Here is a 25,402-nt window from a genome sequence, read left to right as displayed (position 1 = left end):
CATCTCAGGAGTTAACAGAGGATTGCTCAAATTGGGCTGCTGCTGCAGAACCCCTGGGAACTCCTTGTTGCACCCCGGTTGAAAAACACTGCTCTAGGACTTTCTTGGGCTGCCCAGGATTTCTTGTTTTCAATAACTTAATACACTTCCAAACAAAGTTGATGCCCTTGTCTGATTGAAACACAACCCACACCCCCCTCCTGTCTTTTTTTATTTTATTTTGGTTATGGTCAAATGCCATATTTTCATGACCAGCGAATTTGGTGTTGTCCTGCTGTGATCTGCTGGGTTCCGCACCACCATATTCCTACCGTATATCATCCGGGGCCAGATGTCTTTTCTGGATTCTTGCAGCATGCCACCTGATGACGTTCTGCCAGGTCATACTCCTTCAGCTGCTGTATGGACGTTGATTCCTCCAGGGATATCTGAAATGGATAGCCAGAAGGCTGCTGGACCAAGCATCATGTCATTCTTGCTTGGGTAAAAATGGACATGAGGCCTGGTGGAACAAAAAAACAAAAACAAACTTCTTTTAGATAGAGTAAGAGAAGGTTATAACTTCTGTCCATTTTCTTTTTGCCATCTATGTCCCATTGGAGGATATTTCCCTTCACTTCCTGTCCCATAGCCACAACAGGAAGTGAGAGAATCCCAAGGTGTCACCAAGGTCACTAGAACTAGTGTCCCTATTGGAAGATTTTCCCTATATTACTGTTCTGGTGTCAACCCCAAACTTGGGGTTTTCTTTCACTTTTGGTAATAATGGTAAACGGGACAAATAGGGTAAATCTCCCTAACGGGGACACAGACAGCAATAACAACCTGACAGGTGATTTTAATCCCTCTCCACTACATCCAAAACATGTTTAAAGTTTTTTCTGTAATTCTTCTTTAACTATAACTTGGAGCCCCTGATGCATGAGCATTTATTTCAACAAAAATGTTCCAATAAGATTAGATATACATTTAACATATGTTATTTACTTGTGAAAACCTCCCTTATGTGTAGACATCCAAAATCCCTGAAACTGATGCTGGGTGCCGCCATGTTGGGTGAAATGACAGCAGCCCCAGCAGACTGTCTGCGACACCGTATTGCCGGCTTTCTCAACCTTTTACCCAAAGGAACCCTTGAAGTAAATTTTAGGTCTGGGGGGAGACTATGCTAAAGACAATTATTCGGAGGTTATTGGGAAGAATGCTCCTTACATTTGAGATCAGTGAGAAGAATGTTCCTTACATTGGTAGTCATTGGAAAGAATGCTCCTTACATTGGTGATCATTGGAAAGAGTAGTCCTCACATTGGTGTTCAGTGGGAAGAGTGCCCCTTACATTGGTGGACAGTGGGAAGAGTGCCCCTTACATTGGTGGACAGTGGGAAGAGTGCCCCTTACATTGGTGGACAATAGGAGGAATTACAGGCTGGGTTCACAGATATGCGGCTGCAGGTTCGTGCCTGGGGTCAGGCTCGCACCTGAACTGGACCCACACACTGGACCCTTTTTCAGTCTGGACCATGGCCGCCCCGGACATGTGTGAAACGGCACCATTGAGAGCCGGTCACACTTGCCTGTCATGTGAATTGGATGCAGGGAAATCCGCATTCAAGTCGCATATGTGTGAACCCAGCCACATTGGTGGGTAGTGGAAAGAATGTTCCTTACATTGGTGGTCAGAGTAAAAAAATAACCCATAAATTGGTGGGCAGTGGGAAGAATGTTCCTTACTTTGGTGGTCATTGGGGAGAATGCTTTTTACATTGGTGGTCAGTGGGTCTTCTTTAGTAATGTTATGACTGCTGACCAACTGCTTCACCTTTTTGACTCTACACGAACATACACAAAGTCTAAAACTGAAATATCCATTTGCAGTGGACCTTTTTAAAGTAAAACCTGTTAGAATGCAAAGTGGATCGCTTTTAGCAACCAGCCATTAGTGTGTTCCCTGATTCCAGCACCGCCTCCTACATTTGCCATATACATTAGTGGGAGGTTGCAGAACTATTATGTAGCATGGAATACAGGGAATGTTGGGGAAGCCTTCTCGCATAGGTGATTGACTGTACAACCTTTAAACCCTATAGTAAGACTGAAAGTGAATTGTCCTTTTTTGCAGGATCCTGCACTGCACCTGGGTCTACCCTTTAGAGATTTACGCACCATTTTTCGGATACTATTTCTTCAACGTCATGCTGTGGGTCCTGCAGTGTTTGCACATTTTTTGGGCTTATCTCATTCTCGGCATGGCACACAAGTTCCTGACGGGCAAGGTAGGACAAATCATGATTTCTTTCTTAAAGCAACCTGGTAATAGTGTACAACTGATGCAAAATTGGTCTGTCTTACCAAAGCATCATGTTTTGAGTGAAAAGAAAATGTCTTGAAGTGCTGCCCCCCCCAAATAACTTCTAAAGCCTAGAGCAGTGATGGCGAACCTTGGCACCCCAGATGATTTGGAACTTAATTTCCCATGATTCTCATGCACTCTGCAGTGTAGTTGAGCATCATGGGAAATATAGTTCCAAAACATCTGGGGTGCCAAGGTTCGCCATCCCTGGCCTAGAGGCTAGCAAAGAACACATGGTCTGTGGATGTTTTGTCTCATTGGAGACTGAAGTTGTCACTCATGGTAGACACAAAGTAATCACGAGGACATGACCAGGAAGCAGGATCTGCATATGTAGTATGAAAATCGGCCATAAAACACTTAAAGTGGAAGTAAACCCATCGATTTAAACAGTTAAAAAAAAAAAAAAAAAAAAAAAGGCATGCCGGGAATGCTAAGTTCATATTGGATGTGCTCTCAGCCAAACGATCAAACCATCCAATGGCTGGTGTCATAACGAATCACATGTGCAGCACCATAGCAGTTGAAGATTAAACGGAGGCAAAGATGGCAGCTTCCTTGGCTGAAAACGATAGGGGAGTTTACTTCCACTTTAACACAACATCTCAGACTGTAGGAGTCATTTGGGTGCATGTTTACACTTGTAAGATATTATAAGGCTGAACTCCGGGATCAGCAAATATTGTCTGAAATAAAAGAGCCATGTGTATTCTTCCATCATTCTTTGTGTGCTTTGTGTATTCATTCCAGATCTATATAGAGATCCAGTGTGAGACTTTCCCTGTGTGCAGGAGCTTCATGTAATAAAAATCGCTCACTAGACATTTGTTTAGTGTCGTTTCGGATCGTTTTTGGATCAATTTGTTAAGTTACTAATTTTGTTTTGTTGCATTTGTAACAAATTTCGCTTTTAGTTTTGTTTATTCTTTTTCAACCGTATTCACATTTTTCCAATGATTTCGAATTTGAATAGAACATTTCAGAAGACGGCTATATTCTTTCACTTTTATTCTGTTCTTTTATTTTCTATTCTCTTCTCTTCTATTGTTTTATTCTATTCTTTTTGAATTTTGGAAGACCACCATGTTTTTTTTTATTTTATTCTAATCAAATTTTGGAAGACGGCTATATTTCTGCTATCCCATTCTATTCTAAATTGAAATCCAAAGTTTGAAATTCAGCAGACCGCTATATTCTTTGCATTTTATTCTATTCAAATCTCGGAAACCGACTGTATTTGAATTTCAGAAGACGTCTACATTCTTTCTTTTTGATTCTATTCAAAATTTGAATTTCAAATCTCAGAAGATGGCTGTATTCTAGTCTAGTTTTTTTTTTTCTGTTCTATTCTTTTTTTAGTCTGTTCTATTCTTTTCTAATTTTTTTAATTTTGGAGGATGGCTATATTTTCTATTTTATTCTATTCAAATTTCAGAAGATGGCTATATTCTATTTCATTCTTTCCTATTCTAAATTGATATTCAAATTTCGGAAGACCGCTTTGTTATTTCTATTTTATTCTACTCAGATTTCGGAGGACAGCTGTATTCTTCTTTTTTTTTTTTTATTTGATTCTTTCAGAAGGCAGCTATATTCTTTTTTTGATTCAATTCTATTCAAAATTCAAACTTAGACTGCTATATTCTATTCTTTCTATTCTCTTATTTTCTAGTCTTCTATTCTATTTTATTTTCTAGTCTATTATATTCAGTTTTATTCTTTTCTATAAGACCCATTTCACACTGGGGCAGTGCTGCTAGTTTTAGCGACGCTTTGCCGCTGTTATAGCTGCGCTTTTCGGCCTCCAGCAGGGCGCTTTTAATCCCAACTTTTGGCAGAGCTGCCCATTCATTCTAATGGGCAGGGCGTATTGGGATCACTATATACACCGCCCCGAAGATGCTACTTGCAGGGGTTTTTTCACTGTCCTGCAAGCGCACTCCCCCAGTGTGAAAGCAGTCGAGCTTTCACACTGGGATGGCTTTAGAGGCGCTATTTTTAATGCCAAAATGCCTGAAAAGTGCCCCAATGTGAAAGGGGTCTTAAGCAGCCCAAGTAAGAATCGTCATTTAATTTTTAATACTGTACTGTATTGCAATAGGTTTCCATTTCAGACTCATTTTTAAATTCAAATTCGGATAATAATTTTGTTATGAGTAAATCTGAAATAAATTATATTCTTTACTATTGTGATTTGGAAATTCGTGTGCATCCTGATCTCTGATTAACACAAATTTTGTCCGAATTTCGATTCGGAATGAAACGCACATGTCTACCGGTCACTACTGCTCTCACTCGTTGTGTAGGGTGACTGGTCTTGTCGCTACCCCCCTAATGTAGTTTTCTGCAGGCAGTCTGTGTGATGGGTGGATCTGCTGTGTGTTTTGACTTGCGTACATACTTTACATGACTAAAAGTTTGTGGGCATCTGACCATCACACCTATATAAGTTTGTTGGGGATTCCAAGCCAAAACCATGGTCATTCATTCGGACATGACCTGTCATTTGTAGTTAAAATGGCCTCCACCCCTTCTGGGAAGACTTTCCACAAGATTTCGGGGTGTGTCTTTTGTGCCCATATAGCCTTTTAGAGCATTTGTGAGGTTGGATACTGATGATGGACAAGAAGATCTACATGCATGCAATTAATTCCAATGGTTTCCTTTGCAATACGCTTGGGTTCATCTACATCAAACACATTCAACCATGTCTTTATGGACCTGAATTTGGATGAGTGTTTGCAGATGTTTGGCCAGAAGTATGCCCATATTGTATTGGCCCTTATGTAGCATAGTGAGACCTGGCCTATCATTACTCACTGCAGTTCAAAGCACTTTAGGTTCCCAAAAAGGAAAAAAAAGTTACTCAATACAGACACCAGAGCGTTCCCTTAAAAGAAAAGTAGGTGCACGTGACTAAAAGGGGGCATGTAAAAGTGTACAAAATAAAAAAACTATATTGGCATTTAACCAAGGAGCCTGTAGAGTTCTCCTTTCAGGGAGATTTGCAGAATATCCCCAATGCAACTCTACAGCCATTGAATAGTATATGCCCATAGCTCCTCCTGTTGGAAATGGTGAAGGTCCCTCCATTATAGATGCAGCTGCTTTGGGCCCTTCATTCCTCTCCCTCCTGCCATTTGGATGGGCTGACTTTCACAATAATGCACCACTAGCGTTCAAATTGCTCATGCGTGTGCAGTGCGTCTCCCAACTCAAGCCTAGAATAGTATCCACTATTCTTGGCCATTCAAACTCCATGCACAGTGCTCCAGCTCTAGCTAAGCGGGACTACACATGCACAACGGAGTTTAAACAGCCGGAACCAGCCACTAGAAAGGTAGGCTGGAGCCAGTAGAGGACACAGTGCACACTTGCACAGTTTGAATGGTGTGGAGCAGCCACTAGGGCATGGGTCTTCAAACTATGGCCCTCCAGTTGTTCAGGAACTACAATTCCCATCATGCCCGGTCATGTCTGTGAATGTCAGAGTTTTACAATGCCTCATGGGATGTGTAGTTTCACAACAGCTGGAGGGCCGTAGTTTGAGGATCCCTGCACTAGGGGGTGCACTATTGTGAAATTCAGCCCGCCCTGCAAATCGCAGGAGGGAAGGGAATAATGGGCCAGTGTTTTGTTTTTTGTTTTTTTTCTGGCGAGGGCCCAAAAAACTTTATCTGTAAGGAGAGGACCTTCACCATTTCCAACCAGAGGAGCTATGTTATGTCCAGTTCATTAGATGTACAGTTGCATAGGGGGATTTTCTAAAAATGTTCCTGAAAGGTGAACGCGAAGCTCACCATCTTGTCATTAAAAGGTCATTTGTGCTATACAGCTCCTTTTTTATAATTCATATTTATATTATATTTATATATTTTATATATAATCTGTACTTTTATTGGTAGAATGATATAGTCCTTTGATGTAAATGTCTCCTAAGAATCATAATATCTTGTCTTTGTTGTCCATAACCGTGTTGTGGTTTACTTGATTTAAAAATCTCCCTCCATCTTGTCTTCCAGTTGGAGGAGGATGCGAGAAGTGACCGAGATGAAACCGATATTCCAGATGAAGAAGACGAGGAACCTTCCAAGAATGGGTCCGTGTCCAATGGTCATTCATTGCATAACAATCACCACAAAGCGGATTGACCTAGGACTAGACGCAAGGCTGCTTTTCCCTCGGATCCTTTTCCTGGGGATTTAATGCTAAATAAATGTTCTTTCCCCAATTAACACTACTGAATTTCATTGCCATCATCTCAAAAAAAGGACTTTGTAAGAACATCTCAAAGACAAAACAGGTCCACCTTCCTACTGAGCCTTGGGACGGGGATCACTGGAGCTTCTCCGTGAGGACAATTTTAAACACGTTGATGGCTTTTTACTACAAAAATGATCCCTCTCCCCCAAATTTATCAATAATTGAATGCACAGATATGAAGTTTCTCTCCTTCTTTCACCCCTTAGCCAAAAGTGCCTGCTGCTTTTCTTTTATTGGAGAGAAGGTCACATGTACACCAAAGACCCTTTTCTGTGAAGATAGCTTGTTTTCACCTCTTGTGAACCACTGATGTACATTCCAGAGATGACTTTGTTCTCAAATTGCTACGTATGTGGACCAGAGAACAAGAGTTGAATGACCTGGATAAAGTGAAGGTGATTTTTTCCTTGCCAAATGATGTCGCGTTTTGACATCTATCAACCATTTTTGGTTGGGTTGAACCACTGATTTTTTTTTTTTTTTTTTTTTTTTAATGTTCTTTTTTGTAAAATTGGTGTGTCGTCTCTTCATCTGTGCCAGCCATTTTGGAGGTGACAATCAACGTGAATATACTGCACATTCTGTTTTTTTTTTTTTTTTTTTGATGGCCACAGAACTTTCTTGTCTGTTTTCCTTTTATTTCATTATATAGTCCTGACTGTTTATTAGCAAATGTTTATTTATTACTGATGTTGATTTCCTATCATGTTTAATATTGCCCTACCACAGAGCAATCAAAAGCTATTTAGATTTACTGATTTATCGCTGGTCTGTTTAATCTTTGACTCATGTAATCATGAGGGTGCATAAAATTCTGATGGACCTCATCACACTTGTACGACTCCAAAGTTGCAAGACTTTGGATGGCTGCAACTTAGAGGTGACTGATGGACCTCATCACACTTGTACGACTCCAAAGTTGCACGACTTTGGATGGCTGCAACTTAGAAGTAACTTGATCCACTGTTGTATGTAAAACATTCAGGTATGACCTTTTATGCAACTTTTCAGGGTTACAGTTGACGTCTATGGCCCTCAAGTTGCATTAAAGTCAGACCAAAGTAGTGCATGAACTACTTTGAAGTCGCACATTTATGAATGGTTATCATTGGAGAACATGGGATACGACTTGCATCCAACTTTAATTTCCAAAGTTACACAAGTGTGAATGGGTTGCAAGTCAAATCTAGGCAGCAAGCCAAGGAACATGTGCTTCTGTTGTCAACCATATTAAGTTATCTATGTAGACTCATATACCTGACTCCGGAGATTCCTCAAGCCCTGAACTAACTTCTATTACTTGCAGTTCCTCAGCACTTTCGGAGTATAGTATATGTGCATTCAGAGCCCAACCAACTCCGCTGAATTTTTGATTCAGTTGGGCCAACCAGAGCCATTCTGTAAGTCTTTACAAAAGCTAAATTTCATTCAATATTCTTAGCAAGTCAGGGAATGCCATAGTCTGAGCCCTGGTACAAAAAAATAGGCCAGTTCTATGTTGTACTGCCCTGCCTTTATTTATAATGTCATTACTCCAAAAAGAGATGTAAACTGATAAAGAGTGGGATAACGTATTCATGTAAACCTGTTAGGCAAGAAATATTGCAATGCAAATTGTTGACAATTTTATGAAAGTCTCCTTTTTCCACTACGTTGAGTCATTAATCTGGAATAAGTATGTTGGAAAGGCGTAACTCTTTTCCTGCATATGTTTTTCAAACTTCAATGACTCAAAGCAATAGGTTTGGTATGACAGCTAGGCTTCTACCGGTAGCATTTTCAGAAGCGGTCAACAATGGCAGCCCATGGGTTTCCTTTAAGTCCATCTCCACTAATTTCAGATAAGGGCTCCCTTTTCTTGCAACTCTCAGGGGTCCTAAGGAGGTCCTAGACTTCTATTTTTAACAGCCCCAAACTTGAGCTGAATGAGGTGCTTTTAAAGGCTTTGCCAAAGCTTTTTGAAAGTTTTACAAATGGTCTATAAACTTTTTGTACAGAATTCTCTTATACAAGCTGGATCTTTGTGCAAAACCTTAAGTTGGTCATACATGGAACAAATGACAGCTGCTTCCTAAGTATCTGAGCAATGGGTGGCCCTGTCAGCACCACTCTGCCTGACATCCTTCAACCTGAAATTTGAATGAGTTGGGTGGGAAATTTGTCGGCTGAACAGTAACTGCGGTCAATTAGCTGCGGTTGTTGTTCGAGCGCGCTGACAGCTGTCTGTATACAGTAGTTGGCAATGGGAGATCCATCCATCCACACACTTTTGATAGGGGTGGGAAATCCATAGATTTTTCTCTTTCAGCCCCTTCCTATGGCCAGCCTTCGAGAGAAGTGATATTCTGACCCACAAAGTACACATGCTGATTCTCTGTATGTTAATGCCCTGAAAAGTAAAGTTTGTTTCATAATGCGTGTAGTGTTTGCCTCGTAATCTTCCGTATGCCATCTTTTTAAAACTGAAGTTGGGACACTTTTTGGGTTAAGGTTTCAGTAGTCCAAGAACCACACTTGACAATTCATACCACGGAAACTTACTGCCTTTGTGAAGGTAGCCATCTTCTATGCTAGCATAATGTTTAAGACCACATTCGATATTTGGTAGGAATTGGTGGTGTGAATAAAGGCTTGTCACACAAAGATCTAGTGATGACCATAGTCATCAATAGGTTACCTTCTCGTACCTAATGCCTTTGTACTTAATACCTTCCACACACACAATAAGGGCAATGTGCCACTTTGCCTAAGGGGTTTAAAACAAGACCATTTGTATTGCCTGTAACAGCAGCATTCTTTGGTATCTCCATTGGAGAGATTTTATGTTTTAACTTATGGTCAGAACATGGACATAGATGACCAAAACAACCTAATGTGAATTTCTATAAATAGTTATGGCAGGAGTAGAGCTTTAAATAAAGTAATAGGGCAATAGGCCACATACGTTTTACAATCTTGGTATGAACGCTGGTTGGCCTACCAAGGCCTTTTGTTGCTCCAATTTGTGAGTCCACTTTGTGATTGACATTCCCAACACCCTAGTCCTCACTTTCGGTTGGTGACTGAGTTCTGCCTAGCATAAGGGAATGCCTCAGGCACTCCTAAAGACCATTAAAAGGGAAGTGCAAATGGATCTATGTTCTTGCTATGCTCGCCTACGCAAGAGTAATGCATCGATGCAGGGTTTACTTTAAGGGTGATTCTAATGCAGGTTATTGCATGGCTTGATATGGATTTGCATATAGAAAAAAAAGTAGGTATAGAACTGAAAACACTCCAGCAACCTAAAGGGGGGGGAGGCAGATTATAGCAGCCATTGCAAGGGAGACAAGTATTGATAAAATAGTGTTATTCTTTATCATACAAATTTTAAAACAAAAAGAATACACAGTAAAAGTTCCAAGTGGCTCATCCAAAAAATTTAGGGTGTTGCGCCCTTCGAAAGCCTGTTATTCTCCTGCTTGGGTCCTGAGGAAGCCAAACACATTGCCCATACAGACCACAGGCTAAAGATGCATGTTATGCAGCTATACCTATGTGTATACATACCATGTATCTTTAGCCTGCAGTCTGTATGGTCAACGTGTTTCACCAGGATGGATTCCTCAGGACCCAAGCAGTAGAATAGCAAGCTTGTGAAGAGCGTAACACCTTAAATTTTTTGGACAAGCCCCTTGGAACTTTTACTGTGTATTATTTTTGCTTTAACATTTGTATAATAAAGAATACTACTATTTTATCAATACTTGTCTCCCTTGCTTTGGTCGTTTTATAATCCACCCCACTTTAGATTGCTGTAGTGTTTTCTGGTCTATACCTACCTTTTTCTAAGTTGTATGGCCTCATCTATTAAGTCCTATGCAAGGAATTTGCATATGTTCTATGGAGTGGTACATTTATGTACTGTATTTTCACAGTCCAAAAATTGGTGTTGCAATCTATAGCACAACCTGTAACGATCATTCCTTGGTGCTCCATGCAACACAATGACCCAGGCATGCATTCAGCATATCTTGTGTTGATTCGATACTGTAAATGTATTTGTACTTGTGAAAGGTCAGATGAAGACATGCACTAGAAGCAGATATTACGATTTTTTGATGTCAAGATTTTAAAATTCTGTGAATTAAATATAAATGAACTCAACAAGGTGTCAAATCTCTTTTTTTAATGTATATTCTGCAGCATTTATATATTGCTGAACTGGGCTGAGTGGTTACCAACCACCTTCTTGGTGTTTACCTTAACTAAAATACCCGATTTATTGTAGGTGAATGAATCCGGCTGAGAATTCTCTGGTAAATTGGTTTGGTTACTGGGTCTCTGAAAGTTCCCTATTGGCCCATTCAGATTGACGTACTGATTTACACAGGATCTTGCTGGCGCCAAGATCCTGTGTCCAAAGTTGTCTGCATGTGACATTTGTGTGAATGTTATGTAGAGTGTAGGTCAGAGCAGGGCCGTTGTTAATGTTGATTGGGCCTTGGGCAAACCTACTCTTGGGCCCTCCCGAATACACTTATCAACTATTTGGGGACACTGCAGGGCTCAAGAGATGGCTGTTTTGGGGACCCCCCCCCCCCCCAACAATGACTGGGCCTGGGGCAGCTGCCCTTTTTGCCCTGTGTTAAAGATGGCCCTGGTCGGGGTGCCACACTTTTTTGAGTAAGGGCCACTTGGTAACCAGTTGCAGGCCACAAGTCTGTGTCAGACACAGCCCACTCTACGTGTCCTGTGTTTTTTTTTTTTTAATAGCAGATTGGAGGTAGACGGGTATAAAGACATTTACATCTGCTGCTCTGTATAGTTGAATGGAGGATCCGATTGGTTCCACGTGAAAAACTGACACGCAGACCCGATCAGAGCGATCATGTGAAAAGGGGTGTAAGGCTGCTTGCACTGCAGTTTACCTGCATCCCAGGTGCAGTGCACCCATGGGTAAGCTGCACTTCACCTTAGACTTCTATTATAATAGAAGTCTGTGGCTCAGTGCAGGGAACCCGCAGGTGCACTGCACCTACAGATCAGTTTGAAAGCAATCCAGTTACCATTGCAGAACTGATATGCCCATATATTTACTGTGTTTTTTTGTTGTAAACTGGCCTTTAGCCCTCATTCATTATAATACAGGTTTTATATAGCGTCAACAGTTTTCGCAGCACTTGACAAAATAAAGGCAGACATTACAATTTGGTACAAGAGGAATCGGAGGGCCCTGCTCACTAGAGCTTACAATCTAAAAAGGGAGGGTCAACTGATACAAAAGGTAATAGCTGTGGGGGATGAGCTGATGTAGGAAGTAAAACATTATTAGTTTAGAAGCCGGATAGGCTTCTTTAAAGAGAAGGGTTTTCAGGGATCGTCTAAGATGGATAGATTAGGGGACAGTCTGACAGATTGGGGAGTTTTAGGGAGTTCTAAAGGATGGGAGAAGCTCTGGAGAAATCCTAGAGGCGAGCATGGGAGGAGGTGACGAGAGCTAGAGAGCAGGAGGTCTTGGGAGGACAGAAGAGAGCAGCTTGGTTGGTATTTTGGGACTAGGTTAGTGATGTAGCTGGGGGCAGAGTTATGGATGGCTTTGTAAATTATTGTTAGTACTTTGAATTTTATTTGTTGGGTGAGTGGAAAGTTTGGCAGGAAAGGGTGGAGGATACTGAATGGTTGGTAAGGTGGATGAGTCTTGCAGCGACATTCATTATGGACTGAAGGGGGGGGATAGTCTATGTAAAGGTAATCCAATGAGGAGGGAGTTGCAGTAGTCGAGGTGAGAGATGACCAGGGAGTGAATTAGACGTTTGTTGGTGTCATTAGTTAAAAAGGGGCGTATTCTTAAAATGTTGCGGAGGCTAAGGCGGCATGATTTGGACAGGGATTGGATGTGGGCCTGACAGGACATTTCAGAATCTAAGGTTACCCCCCCAGCACCCTGATAGATGTACCACTGATTTCCAAAAGTAGTAGTGTTCGTTCGCACTGAACACAGCTATGAAATCGTGCGACTTCATCTGAACTTGCCACGATTTTCAAAGCCATTTCAGTTTGACTTCAGGGGCAATCTGAAAGACATCTGTGCGGATTCATACACTGCTATCTATTGAAATCTCCCCCGAAGTTGCCAAAAGTAATCCAAAACTGGTACGGCACTGCAGTCAAGCCGAGGTCGCACCAAATGGGGCGCTCCTATTGCTGGCAATAGGCTCACATTTGACCTGTTAAATTGTGCCAATGTGAACAGGGGCTTAGTACCATTCTTCCATTCGGATATTGCCAGCTGTTGCTGTCACAGGTGGAGTGCATTTGGTATCCCTCCACCTGTGACGGGAGCTCTGCAGCCACTTACCTCTAGTACTGACCCCATTCACAACACTGATGCTCTGGGATGGCAGGTCAGCAACCAATGATCTGAGTTTGCTGACCCACCATCCCAGAGCAGGGGGTCATGGGCCACATCAGGAGGTCTCTGCGGGCCACTGGTGTAGATGGACACTAGTGGCCACCGCTGCTAAGGGCCAACACGTAAATAATTTGTTGCGCCGCTGCCACCAATTTCCGACTATTGACGTTTACACGAGTCATTCAAGCAGCAGTAGCTCATGTACAGAATGACTTCTGCCGATTCTCAATGACTGATGACTATGGTCGTTCTGCACATATGTTGCTGCAACTTGAATGACACATTCCGGGCTTACATGTAAACAGTGTATTAAGTGTTGGTGGTGCCCCTGGCTACACATTGTGGATATTTACATGCTAAGTAGAGATAGCCAAGGGAGTCCATGTATGCATGTAAACATTCACCCAGCTTAAAAAAGGTCTCAAATACTGCCCGAAAACAACCTTATATTTATACAGCTGAACAAATTGCAACAAGCCATACTCTGTATGTATCTTTTCGGGGGTTTCTGATGCCATGTGAATGAGCCCCAGACCTGCTCAGCTATTGACAGGAGTTGTGACCTTTGCAGCACTACTCTTGTACAATGGTTGGAGCGGTGGGATGATGTTGAAGAGGCAGTGAAGATGGGGACTGTACCTCTCTGGCTAATTTAGGATGCATTAACACTATACGGGGTTTTTGAATCGCAGGCAGATTTGCTACAAATCTGCCCACAACTTGACAGCACCGATGTGTGAATGTCCACTCGCATTTGAGAGACACCTGCAATCGCAGTGCGGGTCTATGTGGCAATCCGCATAACAGGAAGAATGTCACCCAAAAAAGTTAGAGCTACTTCGGGGTGACGTGCTTCCCACAATGCGTATTGCAGCGCAAATTATTGTGCCACAGACCCGCACCACGATTTGAGGTGTCAGTCCAATGAGGCCCATGATTTGTCATTCACACATCGGCTCTGTCAAATCCTGGGCAGATTCGTCCCTCTAATATCTCCAGCGGGCTGCACAGACAGTGCCTTGCAAAAGTATTCACCCCCCCCCCCCCGCTTTTTTTTTTTCTAAACCTATTTTGTTACATTACAGCCTTTGGTTCAATTTTTTTTTTTTTATCTGATCAGAACACAATAGTCTATTTTTGTGAAGTAAAATAGAGAACTTTTTCTGATAAAACAAACTGATAATTGGCATGTGTGTATGTATTTACCCCTTTGTTTAGAAGCCCATAAAAAGCTCTGGTGAAACCAATTACCTTCAGAAGTCACATAATTAGTGAAATGATGTCCACCTGTGTGCAATCTAAGTGTCACATGATCTGTCATTACATATACACAACTTTTTTGCAAAGGCGCCAGAGGAACCACTAATCAAACACTGCCATGAAGACCAAGGAACTCTCCCAACAAGTAAGGGACAATGTTGTTGACATGTACAGTTGGGGTTAGGTTATTAAAAAAAATAAAAAAATCCAAATCTTTGATTCCTAGGAGCACCATCAAATCTATCATAACCAAATGGAAAGAATAGCAAACTTGCCAAGAGATGGCCACACACCAAAATTCATGAACCGGGCAAGGAGGGCAATAATTAGAGAGGCAGCACAGAGACCTAAGGTAACCCTGGAGGAGCTGCAGAGTTCCACAGCAGAGACTGCAGTATCTGTACATAGGACGACAATAAGCCGTACGCTCCATAGAGTTGGGCTTTAATGCAGAGTGGCCAGAAGAAAGACATTACTTTCAGCAAAAAAACAAAATGTCACATTTTGAGCTTGCGAAAAGGCGTATGGGAGACTCCCAAAATGTATGGAGGAAGGTGCTCGGGTCTGATGAGACTAAAATTTAACTTTTTGGCCGTCAAATAAAATGCTATGTCTGGCACAAACCCATCACATCACCCAAAGAACACCATCCCCACTGTGAAACATGGCGGTGGCAACATCATATTGTGGGGATGTTTTTCAGCAGTCAGGACTGAGAAACTGGTCAGAGTTGAGGGAAAGATGAATGGTGCTAAATACAGAGATATTCTTTGGAAAAACCTGTACCCCTCTGTGTGTAATTTGAGGCTAGGACGGAGGTTCACCTTCCAGCAGGACAATGACCCCCAAACACACTGCTAAAGCAACATTTGAGTGGTTTAAGGGGAAACATGTAAATGTGTTGGAATGGCCTAGTCAAAGCCCAGACCTCAATCCAATAGAAAATCTGTGGTCAGACTTAAAGATTGCTGTTCCCAAGCGCAAACCATCCAACTTGAAGGAGCTGGAGCAGTTTTGCAAGGAAGAATGGGCAAAAATCCCAGTGGTAAGATGTGGCAAACGTATGGAGAGTTATCTAAAGCAACTTGGAGTTGTGAAAGCCGCAAAAGGTGGCTCTACAAAGTATTGACTTTAGAGGGGTGAAGAGTTATGCACATTGACTTTTTGTTATTTTGTCCTATTTGTTGTTTGGGTCACATTATTCCAAAAAAAAAAAAAAGTTGTGGACATGTTCTGTAAATTAAATGATGCAAATCCTCAAACAATCCATGTTAATTCCAGGTTGTGAGGCAACAAAACCAAGGGGGTGAATACTTTTGCAAGGCATTGTAAATTAATGTGAATATTCAAACACAGCAGTCAACAAGCTCTAGCCAAGGAGTGTGGGCACGATACAAGTGATGATCAGAGACATTGGACAGGGGTGCTTGGAGACTGGGAATGTGTCAATGGAGTGGATACACATTTCACGAGACTGATGAATTACCGTAGGTCTACACTAGCATAGTTTTGACTGAAAACTTGAATGTTTTTTATTTATTGTACAAGTTTTCGTTTAATGTTCGATTTAGTAATGAAAAGGACTTTACCATTGTTAGAAAGTTTTTTGCAAATGTATGAACTTCTTTTACCTTCAAATTTTTTCTTCATCGCTGCCAATGGGCACCAGGGCCATAAACTGTAAATGATAGGGATAGCCAAGCCCTACTGAACTTTGGATTGGTTGATGGTAGCTTTCAATCAAGAGCACAATTTCTGAGAATTCAAATTACCAAGTTGTTTTAAAAAATAACAGTTTTCTGAATATTTTTTTTTTTTTTTTTTTTTTTTTTTTTTTTTTTAAGAATAAAAAGGTGCTACTCACACTGGCACCTCTTAGAACAGCGTTTCTCAACTCCAGTCCCCAAGGCGCCCCAACAGGTCATGTTTTCAGGATTTCCCCTCAGATGAAACGGCTGTGGTAATTACTAAGGCAGTGAAACTGATAAATCACCTGTGCAAAATAATGGAGAGCCCGAAAACATGACCTGTTAGGGCGCCTTGAGGACTGGAGTTGAGAAATAACGGTCTTGGAACATGGGTACTGAATGAAAATGTTCTTCTAGTGGAGGTCCGAGTTTCATGTTGGTGCTATGACTCAGATTCTTCACATCACAGTCTCCCTCACCCCCCCACCCCGTTAGGGCCCAAACGTCCTGTGGCCCTTATGGTAAAATGTACAGCTCTACTGTGTGGGCACCTGTTAGTGTGAGGCCCAGGAACTGGTGTGGCAGTAAGTGCGTCACACTGTCCATTTTTTTTCTTTCAACTTTCCTGAAACGTTAAAGATAAATTTTATAAATTTTTACCCACCACATAGAAACAGACTCGACATAGAGCCTTCCGGTGAGTTCCAGTCCGTTTGAGAAAAAATGCACCCATTATGCATTTCCCACCGCACTACAGATGAGCTCAGGCGTGCTCGCAAGTCCCGTGTCCGCCAGGTGGGACTTTTCATGTTAATGGCGTTGAATGATTGCTTGGACCACCGTACAGCCTTACATACAATTATTAACTTGGAAAGCTCCACCCTCTATCAAGACCTGCTGCACCTCCCATCTTGTGTCCTTCCTTGAGAATGATAGCGGCAAGGGAGCCGGCGTTCAGACGATACACAGGCATCTACTTGGAAAGGCTGCGATCCGGATAGTAATATTACTTAGTCCAGATCTGGACTGCATTCCACCATTTAGTGGTGCTGGTTTTAGAATAGTGTAATGGCCAGGAGTAGCAGCCTACATCTTCTGACGACTTCCAAGCAGCTAAGAATGTATTTTCTAGTCGGATGCATCAGTGGCAACCTACATATTTACCTCCATGTATGTATCCTTGAACTCTAGCCTTATAATAAAAATATACTTTAATAATTTTTTTTTTTATATATATAAGAAACTAACTGCAAAACTTTTAGTTTTGGATAGAGTGGAGAGGGATTAGAACTCCTGTCAGCTTTTATTGCCGTCTATGCCCCTGTTAAGGAAATTCACCCTCTCTATTTCTCCTGTTTATCATTGAAAGTAAAAGAAAATCCCAAATTTTGGGTTGTCCTCAGAAGAAGAAAAAAAAAATGTGTATATATATATATATATATATATATATATATATATATATATATATTTATATTTATATATTCTGTTAAATGGGGACACTAGTTCTGGTGACCTGGGGGTCCCCAAGGAATTCCCTTAATTTCCCTCAGTTGCGCTATCAAAAATGGGGAAAAAAAAAAAAAGTTTTGCCCACAGTTCTACATTAAAACATTTCATTCTTGTGGTACCTCTGCTCAAGTTTGAAAGCTGAATTCCAGGCACGTTTTTCCTTTTGCTTAGTTACGTTGATGCAACTTTGACAAAACGTACGTATACCTACACCATACCTTTGGAAGACCGTAATTACCATAGTAACTGCTGCAGCTTCTACAGTGATCCTTGCTGTATTCTGGGTCCTGTGCCATGCAGCTGCCCTGCTGCATAGTAATCACTGGGTCAGTCGCTCGCTCAACATGGGTGTCATTCAGAAAACACCTTCCAATTTTTTTAATTATTGAAAAGCGTTTATTTAATTTGATGAGCTGGAGAGGCAGTGCAGTGATGTCACAATCTTCACCCCATCCAAACAGAAAGCCTCGTTTCCAGTAAGAATAAAATGTGTTCCTGAATGGCACGTGCCAGGACTCAGAAGACCACGAGAATCACTAGCAGTAGTAATAGTGGCAGTGACTATGCAATCTTTTGTTTCCACAGGGATTGGCCAGGTATGGAATATGCAAACTTGTATTGGTCCAACTATGGGAAAAAAAAAAAAAAAAAAAAAAAAAAAATTTAAAAAAATAAATAAAAAAACACAGCTGACCAGAAGTGTTTAGGTCTAATAATAATGGCATTTGCCTGAAGAACATCTAGGGATGGGACCCTAGTGCAATTAGATACTAATGGTACAGACGTGGCCAAAAGTTTTGAGAAAGACACAAATATAAAATGTTCATAAAGTCTGCTGCCTCCGTTTTTTACGATGGCAATTTGCATTTACTCCAGAATGTTATGAAGAGTGATCAGATAAACTGCAATTAATTGCAAAGTCCCTTTTTGCCAAATTAACTTTGAATTTTGTTTGGGAGCCACGTCGCACGGCCGCGCAATTGCCAGTTAAAGCGACGCAGTGCTGAATCGCTCTGGTCTTTGTCCAGCCAAATGATCCGGGGCTGGTTAAAAGAAAAAACACAAAAAGACCATGTTATGTAAAAAAAATAAAAAATAAAAAATGCAGGTAAATGCACACTTTTTTTTTTAAATAATATTAATAAATATATATCTCATGCTAATTTACAGTACTTTTTCATTATACACAAATATATGTATATGTGTATAATGGAGAAGTGCTGTAAATGAGCATGTACATGAATATACACACACACACATTATATATATATATATATATATATATATATATATATATATATATATATATATATATATATATATATATATATATATACACACACACTTTATTTAATTTTTTTTTACCTGCACTATGCTCTTAAACTTGCTAGAAAAACTGACTTGTCAATTCACTAGCACAGCCACCTCTTCCATGGACATCAGAACCCTCTCCTCTTCTATGTGCCCACTTGCCGTCTTCACTGGTCCTGCTCCTCAAAACTCGCCTCCATCACCTTTATGTAGAATCCTACGAAGGAGCGAAAGGGAATGACAGTGCCACTTGAGTTTGCTGACATCACATCCAAGATGGCGGCACCCAGGAGCAGTCTCTGGGCTTTTGGGTGTCTACACAAGGTAGGCTTTTACAGGTATAGAACATGAAGAAAATATATTAAATACAATCTTATGGGAAGATTTTTGTAATGATAAAAAAAAAGGTTTGGGGACAGGGTCTCTTTACAGGACAATGTCCTTTTAACCACTACAATACCGGCCACTTTCACCCCCTTCCTGCCCAGGCCAAATTTTCAGTTTTCAGCGCTGTCATACTTTGACAATTGCGTGGTCGTGCAACACTGTACAAAATTTTTGTCATTTTTTAAAGAGAAATAAAGCTTTCTTTTGGTGGTATTTGATCACCACTGGGTTTTTATTTTTTGCTAAACAAGCAAAAAATAAAAAAATCGAAAATGTTGAAACATTTTTTTGCTCAGTTTCTGACATAAAAATTTGCTAATAAGTGATTTTTCTCCTTCACCGATGTGTGCTAATGAGGAAGAACGAATGGGCACAGATTTGCACAGATATGAAGCGCTAAGAGGCAGCGCTGGTGAGAGCTAAACGGCAGCGCTGGTGAGAGCTAAACGGCAGCGCTGGTGAGAGCTAAACGGCAGCGCTGGTGAGAGCTAAACGGCAACGCTGGTGGGCCCCTAAACGGCAACGCTGGTGGGCCCCTAAACGGCAACGCTGGTGGGCATTACTGGCAGGACTGCACATTCTCAGTGCAGTTGGCCTTCGCTGAGAAAAGCCACTTATCAGTTCTCCTCTCCTCGGCCCGAAGAGAAGAATGGTGATAACTGGCCTTTCCTATTTACACCGTGTTCAGCTGTGATTGGACACAGCTGATCACATAGTAAAGAGCACAAGTCACAGGCTCTTTACCGTGATTAGTGATAGTGTGTTCCAGGGACACATCGCACCACTGATCGCCACGCTGCGAGGGATAGACCGCCCCACTGATCTGCTGGGGCCACGAACAAGCGGCCTGTTTTGAAGGACCTTATAGGACATCCAGTCAAGAAGGTAAAAGTCACCGTCCGGCCATCAATCTGCTATAGGACAGGTGGGAACATGTTAAACAGCATAAGACCAAGACAGGTTAGCTCTAACCATGCTCCTGTCTGTCACGGACACTTACCCCACTGATGATGAACCCGGCCAAATCACAAGTATCTTAGGTCCAATAAATGTCACCACGGCACACTTAGGATTAAACTCAGTTTTTTTATTTTAACATGGAAAAAAAAAAGTATCAAACATTTAACTCTACAAATAAAGACTATGTGACTGAGCTTCTCTCCATTACCGCACTTCATCATTATGGGTAGAGGTGAGGCAGCGGCATCTCCTACAGAGACAATGTGGGGGAAGCAACAAGAGACGGACGACTGTAAAATGGATGAAATAAAGGAAATCCTTCCTGACAGAAAACAGAGGTTGCCCTGGATGACGACTCAAAGGCTAGTTGCCTAGCCGTTACGCTGCTCCTTCTGTTTTAGGACTTGAAGCTACTGGCCAAGAACTAGCATGCAGATAATGAATTTTGGATCTCACGATCTGCCCATTTGTTCCAGGGAAGTAGTTCACACTAATAAAAAAAAACAAAAAAAAAACAAAAAAAACACAGGATCAGCATAACAGCCAGACAACTGCCATTTTCAGCAAGAGATCAGCAGCAGCAGCAGCTACCATATCTCCTTTAGGACAGATTTCTTGAAGGTCTTTAGCACCATGGATAGGTTTCTGTAATTGGCAGGATGGAGGTTACAAGAGGCGCCCTCGGCATTCTGTGGATCCGCAGCAACACAGCAGCTTCTTGCCTTCCACACTTCCCACCTCGTAGTTATAATCCCAGGTCAGCTCTGTGCCGGCTCGTATCCTCCTACGAAACAAGGTCATAGGGAGTTAGCTTAAGATCATTCATAGGGAAAAGGGGCGAGGGCAGGCAGAATAAAGTGCAAAATTATATAGTACTTCAGTGTTACCGATGGCTTTGTTACTACATGCATGACCCAGGGCTACCATGGTGATTCCAACTTCACTGTCTAGAAAGTCACTGACCTGGAATAAGCATGCTGCCAGCAAAGATAGACAAATGTGAACTGCAATGTTGCCTATCTGTTCCAAGTTAAACAGTGGCGTCACTAGAGTTGGCATAGCCCTCCCCCTGCCCGTGTAAATCCCTCTTGTGTAATCCCCTTAGTGCAAACCCACCCCCATGTAAATTCCCACAGTGTACTGACCCCAATCTAATCCCCCCCAAGTGTAATCCCCCCCAAGTGTAATCCCCCCAAGTGTAATCCCCCCAAGTGTAATCCCCCCAAGCAGAGTGTATCCCCTCATGTAATCCACCCCCCCCCCCCAAATGTATTTCCCCAGTTTAATCCCCTGCAGTGTAATCCACCCAGTAGAAAAGCGATCCCCAGCGCAAATCCCCCCAGTGTAATCATGCATGTTATTGCCCCTCAATGCAATCCCCCCAGTGTGAATCCTCCCAGTGTAATCCCCCCTCAGTTTACTCCCACCAGTATAAATTACCCCCCCCATGTAAATCCCCTCAGTGTAATCCCCCCTCCCCCCAGTGTAATTCCCTCTCCCTATGAAAAAAACACTCACAGTAATCCTCACAATGTAGTTCCCCAAGTGTAATGCCCCAATTCCAACTCCTCCTGTGTAATCCCTCTAGTTTGAATCCCCCAAATGTAATCCTCCCAGTGCAATCCCCTAAGCTCAGTGATGGCAAACCTTGGCAACCCAGATGTTTTTGAACTACATTTCCCATGATGCTCACCTACACTGCAGAGTACATGAGCATCGTAGGAAATGTAGTTCCAAAACATCTGGGGTGCCAAGGTTCACCATCACTGTACTAGAGTGCAATCCACCCCCCCAGTGTAATCCACCCATTTGAAAAGCCATCCCCAGCATTAAATTCCCCCAATGTAATGCCCCCCAATGCAAATTTGCCAAGTGTAAATCCCCCAGTATGATCCCCACTCCCCTCCAGTGTAATCCCCTCAGTGCAAATTACCCCCCAATGTAAATCCCCTCCAATGTAAAGTGGAGTGTGGTAGGAGCACTGATAACCAGTCATCACCTGTCCTACCTGCCACACACATTCACTGAAGCATCAGTCTGTTCCCCGGAGGATATGCGGGGTGGGGCAGAACAGCGTCGCCCTACTGGCAGGTGTCACCCTGGTGTGGTGCCGTCCACTCTCCCCACACACCCCTAGTGACACCACCGAGGGTAAGAGACCCACTAAGTCTCAAAGCCAGAATTAGCATGACAGCCCTGGAAACTGCAACTAAATTCACCATGGGTATTCTAATTTCTTTGCCCACTTTAACCCCTTCACAGCGGCAGTAGCTCTTCGGTTAGCTGCCAGTAACTGTGCTGGAAGCGCGTGCTCTATCTCCATTCTGGTACACATATGTGGCCTCTTGGTGTTAAGGCCCACCCGTTAAGAGACACATAAATGCATACTAAAATGTAGACAGAGCAGTACCGAGAGCACATGCCTTGTGCATCCCTGGCACAGTCAGACCCCTTTCACACTGGGGTGCTTTTCATGCATTTTAGTGCTGAAAATAGCACCTGCAAAGCGCCTCCTATGCTTCCCCAGTGTGAAAGGCCAAGTGCTTTCACACTGGGGCGGTGCGCTTGCAGGACGGGGAAAAAAAAGTCTTGCAAGCAGCATCTTTGGGGCGGTGCGGCAGCGGTGTAAACACCGTTGCTGCACCGCCCCTGCCCATTGAAATGAATGAAGCGCCACTTTTAACCCCTTTTTTGGGCTTAAAAGTGCTCCAATACTGCCCAAAAAGCAGCGCTAGCTAAAGCGCTGCTAAAAGGAGTGGTGCTTTACTGCTACCACGGGGCGGTCTAGGTGTGAAAGTAGCCTTACCGGCAGCTAATGAAAAGCTCCTGATCTCTATTTGTAATCAGGAGCTTTCCGATCATGTGACCACTGTGACAGCCAACCACGGCGGCCATATGATCAAAAACCTCGCCCCCAGCATTAGAAGGCTCTTTAAGGCCCAGGAGGCACCCTATGTTAAGGGGGTTAAAGGGAAACTATGAAAATAGAAATGAGGCACAATCCATGATTGGTCGAGCACTCAGGCTCCACAGCTTTCTGTGTCTGGCCACAATCTGAATTGCTAATCAGTGTCACGGTCTGCCATCCCAACTCTTACAAGACCTACTGTTTATTAACTCACCACCGCTCCTGGAAGGCTGTTCCAAGATTCCAATACTATTTCAGTAAAATACATTCTTGCATTACTCCTGGATGTTCCTCCTGCTAGTTCGCACATTCCTGTGTTCTTAATCTCAGCTTCAGACCAAGAGTACGAAACCAAAAATATGGGCATGACCTCAAACTAGCAGAAGTCGTGGATGCTTGGAAGAGCCTGCCATCAGAGGTAATGTTGTAAAGCAACCCAAGTGAATTTAAATATGCTTGGGACAAAAATGGGTCTATCCCCAAATTAAAAGTGAAAAGGAAAAAAAGGAAGGATGGGCTGCATTGTCTTTTCTTCCAACATGTTGTAAAGCGCTGTGCAAACTGTTGGCACTATATAAATCCTGAATAATAATAACAGTGTTCTAGGCGTGCTAAAGCTCTTCAAACCTGGCAATCTTACGGTGCAACACAGTGTGGTCACTAGTGCCACCTGCTGGCCAGTTACTAGAATTTCTCTTCACAAAGCTGCCGTGTCGATGGTTAGAGTGCCCCATTAATAGGCGGAATGTTAAGCAGATTACTTACTTGCTGGCGAAGAAAGCCACCCAGGGAAAGCGCAGGTCATGTGTGTCCACAAACACATTCTGTACAAACAGGTTGGGACTGCAGCTGTGCTGTAATACAAAAAATAAAAAAAAGTGATGGGATGAGACTTCTGCAATGCTTGCCTACACAAACAGGTATTGCTATCGGATATGCTCCTAATCTGAAATCATCTCGGGGCATCTATGTGCCAATTCCAAAATGCTGCAAGTAGATCCTCAACATCTGATAAAATTGCTACTAGGTGTACACAAATAAAAATATATTGCTTCATAGCTAGTAATAGGATGCCAGGGCAGGAACGAAATCGGATTGGGTGGTAATTCTTATGAAACGCTGTACTAAAAATATACTGCAATGGTCAAGGGCCTACTGAAAAGGTCTGGCTGTCCCTGGCTAATCATTGACCCATAACAAGTCTGCAGCAAAGTCTATATACAGGTTTCAGTCAGTAACCTGAATCCACTGGATCAGGATGACAGCCAGATGACCAGATTCCAAAAAGAAAGGCCAGCAATAGCAACTTCCAAACACTCATTACAGATCTCTTTAACCGCGTCGCCCTGTACCGCATATAAGCGGTGGCAAAGAGGCACATATGCATGGCAGGGGTTTCTATGCTGAGAGCGCGCTCCCTGCATGGAGATTAAGCCGTCAAAGACAGCTCTGGGTCTGTATTAATGATTCGGAAGGGGCTCACGATCATGTGACCACTGACAGCCAATCACAGCTGTCATATGACTGGGCAGACCTTCCCATCCTCTAGGCCAGTGATGGCGAACCTTGGCACCCCAGATGTTCTGGAACTACATTTCCCATGATGTTCAAGTACACTGCAGAGTGCATGATCATCATGGGAAATGTAGTTCCAAAACATCTGGGGTCCCAAGGTTCACCATCACTGCTCTAGGCATATGAGCCCCGGTCAGCCAGGAAAGGGTTAATAAGAATGCATATCAAGCCTAAGAGTAGCGTGGGAATATTGCTCCATAGTAAGTTTGTTTGCTGCAGATAGAAGAATAAGGGATTTTCTTCTTTTAAACAAGTTTAATTTCCTCTCATGTAAAGTGACCCTGTCAATCAAGAGCAATGTTACAGGTTCACGTAATAGTGCTTTCATCCCTCACCCAACACTGCTTATGTCTTCTGCTCGCTTCCTTGCCCAAGCCAAGAGGAGTACTTCCTAAAGCAGCAATAACTGCCAAGCCCACAGACTAACCCGGGGGGGGGGGGGGATTAAGACCCTTAGCTTATGAGTTTTTTTTTTTTTTTTTTTTTGGCAGTGTGGGAAAGCAAAAAGGGAGACAGTGACACATGAGGTGTATATACTGTGCAAATACAAAGATGCACTCTAAAGACTTTTGCGGAGATGCGACTTCCCATTAGGATCGGCGCTGGTATACATGCCAAGTGCCCGCACTGCAACCTTAACCCGAGAAGGCAGACACAGCTTTGGGGTATAACAACAGGTCCCATCAAAACTACTCATAAGCATAAGCAACACCATTATAGCAGTTTTATGGTGTTAAACTGATCGGAGTTTGAAAACACATAAGCATTTCTAAATACCAATCCTGGCGTAATGTGTG

The 25,402-nt window shown here is 42.5% G+C and overlaps 2 protein-coding genes across 2 annotated transcripts in view; one reads left to right on the top strand and one right to left on the bottom strand.

Moving 5' to 3' along the window:
* Positions 1 to 9,029, top strand: part of CERS2 (ceramide synthase 2) — an 83,952-nt gene extending 74,923 nt beyond the window's left edge. The window contains exons 10-11 of the mRNA XM_077464242.1: positions 2,120 to 2,273; positions 6,373 to 9,029. Of these exons, the coding sequence (XP_077320368.1) occupies positions 2,120 to 2,273; positions 6,373 to 6,501 (283 nt within the window). The 3' untranslated portion in view covers positions 6,502 to 9,029. The remainder of the gene's footprint in view (positions 1 to 2,119; positions 2,274 to 6,372) is intronic.
* Positions 9,030 to 20,228: 11,199 nt separating this feature from the next.
* SETDB1 (SET domain bifurcated histone lysine methyltransferase 1) overlaps positions 20,229 to 25,402 on the bottom strand; it is a gene marked incomplete in the record, with an annotated part of 81,304 nt that continues 76,130 nt past the window's right edge. The window contains 2 exon segments of the mRNA XM_077464241.1: positions 20,229 to 20,906; positions 23,796 to 23,884. Of these exon segments, the coding sequence (XP_077320367.1) occupies positions 20,789 to 20,906; positions 23,796 to 23,884 (207 nt within the window).

Source organism: Lithobates pipiens, unplaced genomic scaffold (assembly GCF_037356315.1).
Source record: "Lithobates pipiens isolate NorthernLeopardFrog02 unplaced genomic scaffold, aLitPip1_a1.2 Scaffold_30, whole genome shotgun sequence".
NCBI classification, from domain to species: domain Eukaryota; kingdom Metazoa; phylum Chordata; class Amphibia; order Anura; family Ranidae; genus Lithobates; species Lithobates pipiens.
This window is presented reverse-complemented; position numbering and strand designations above follow the sequence as displayed.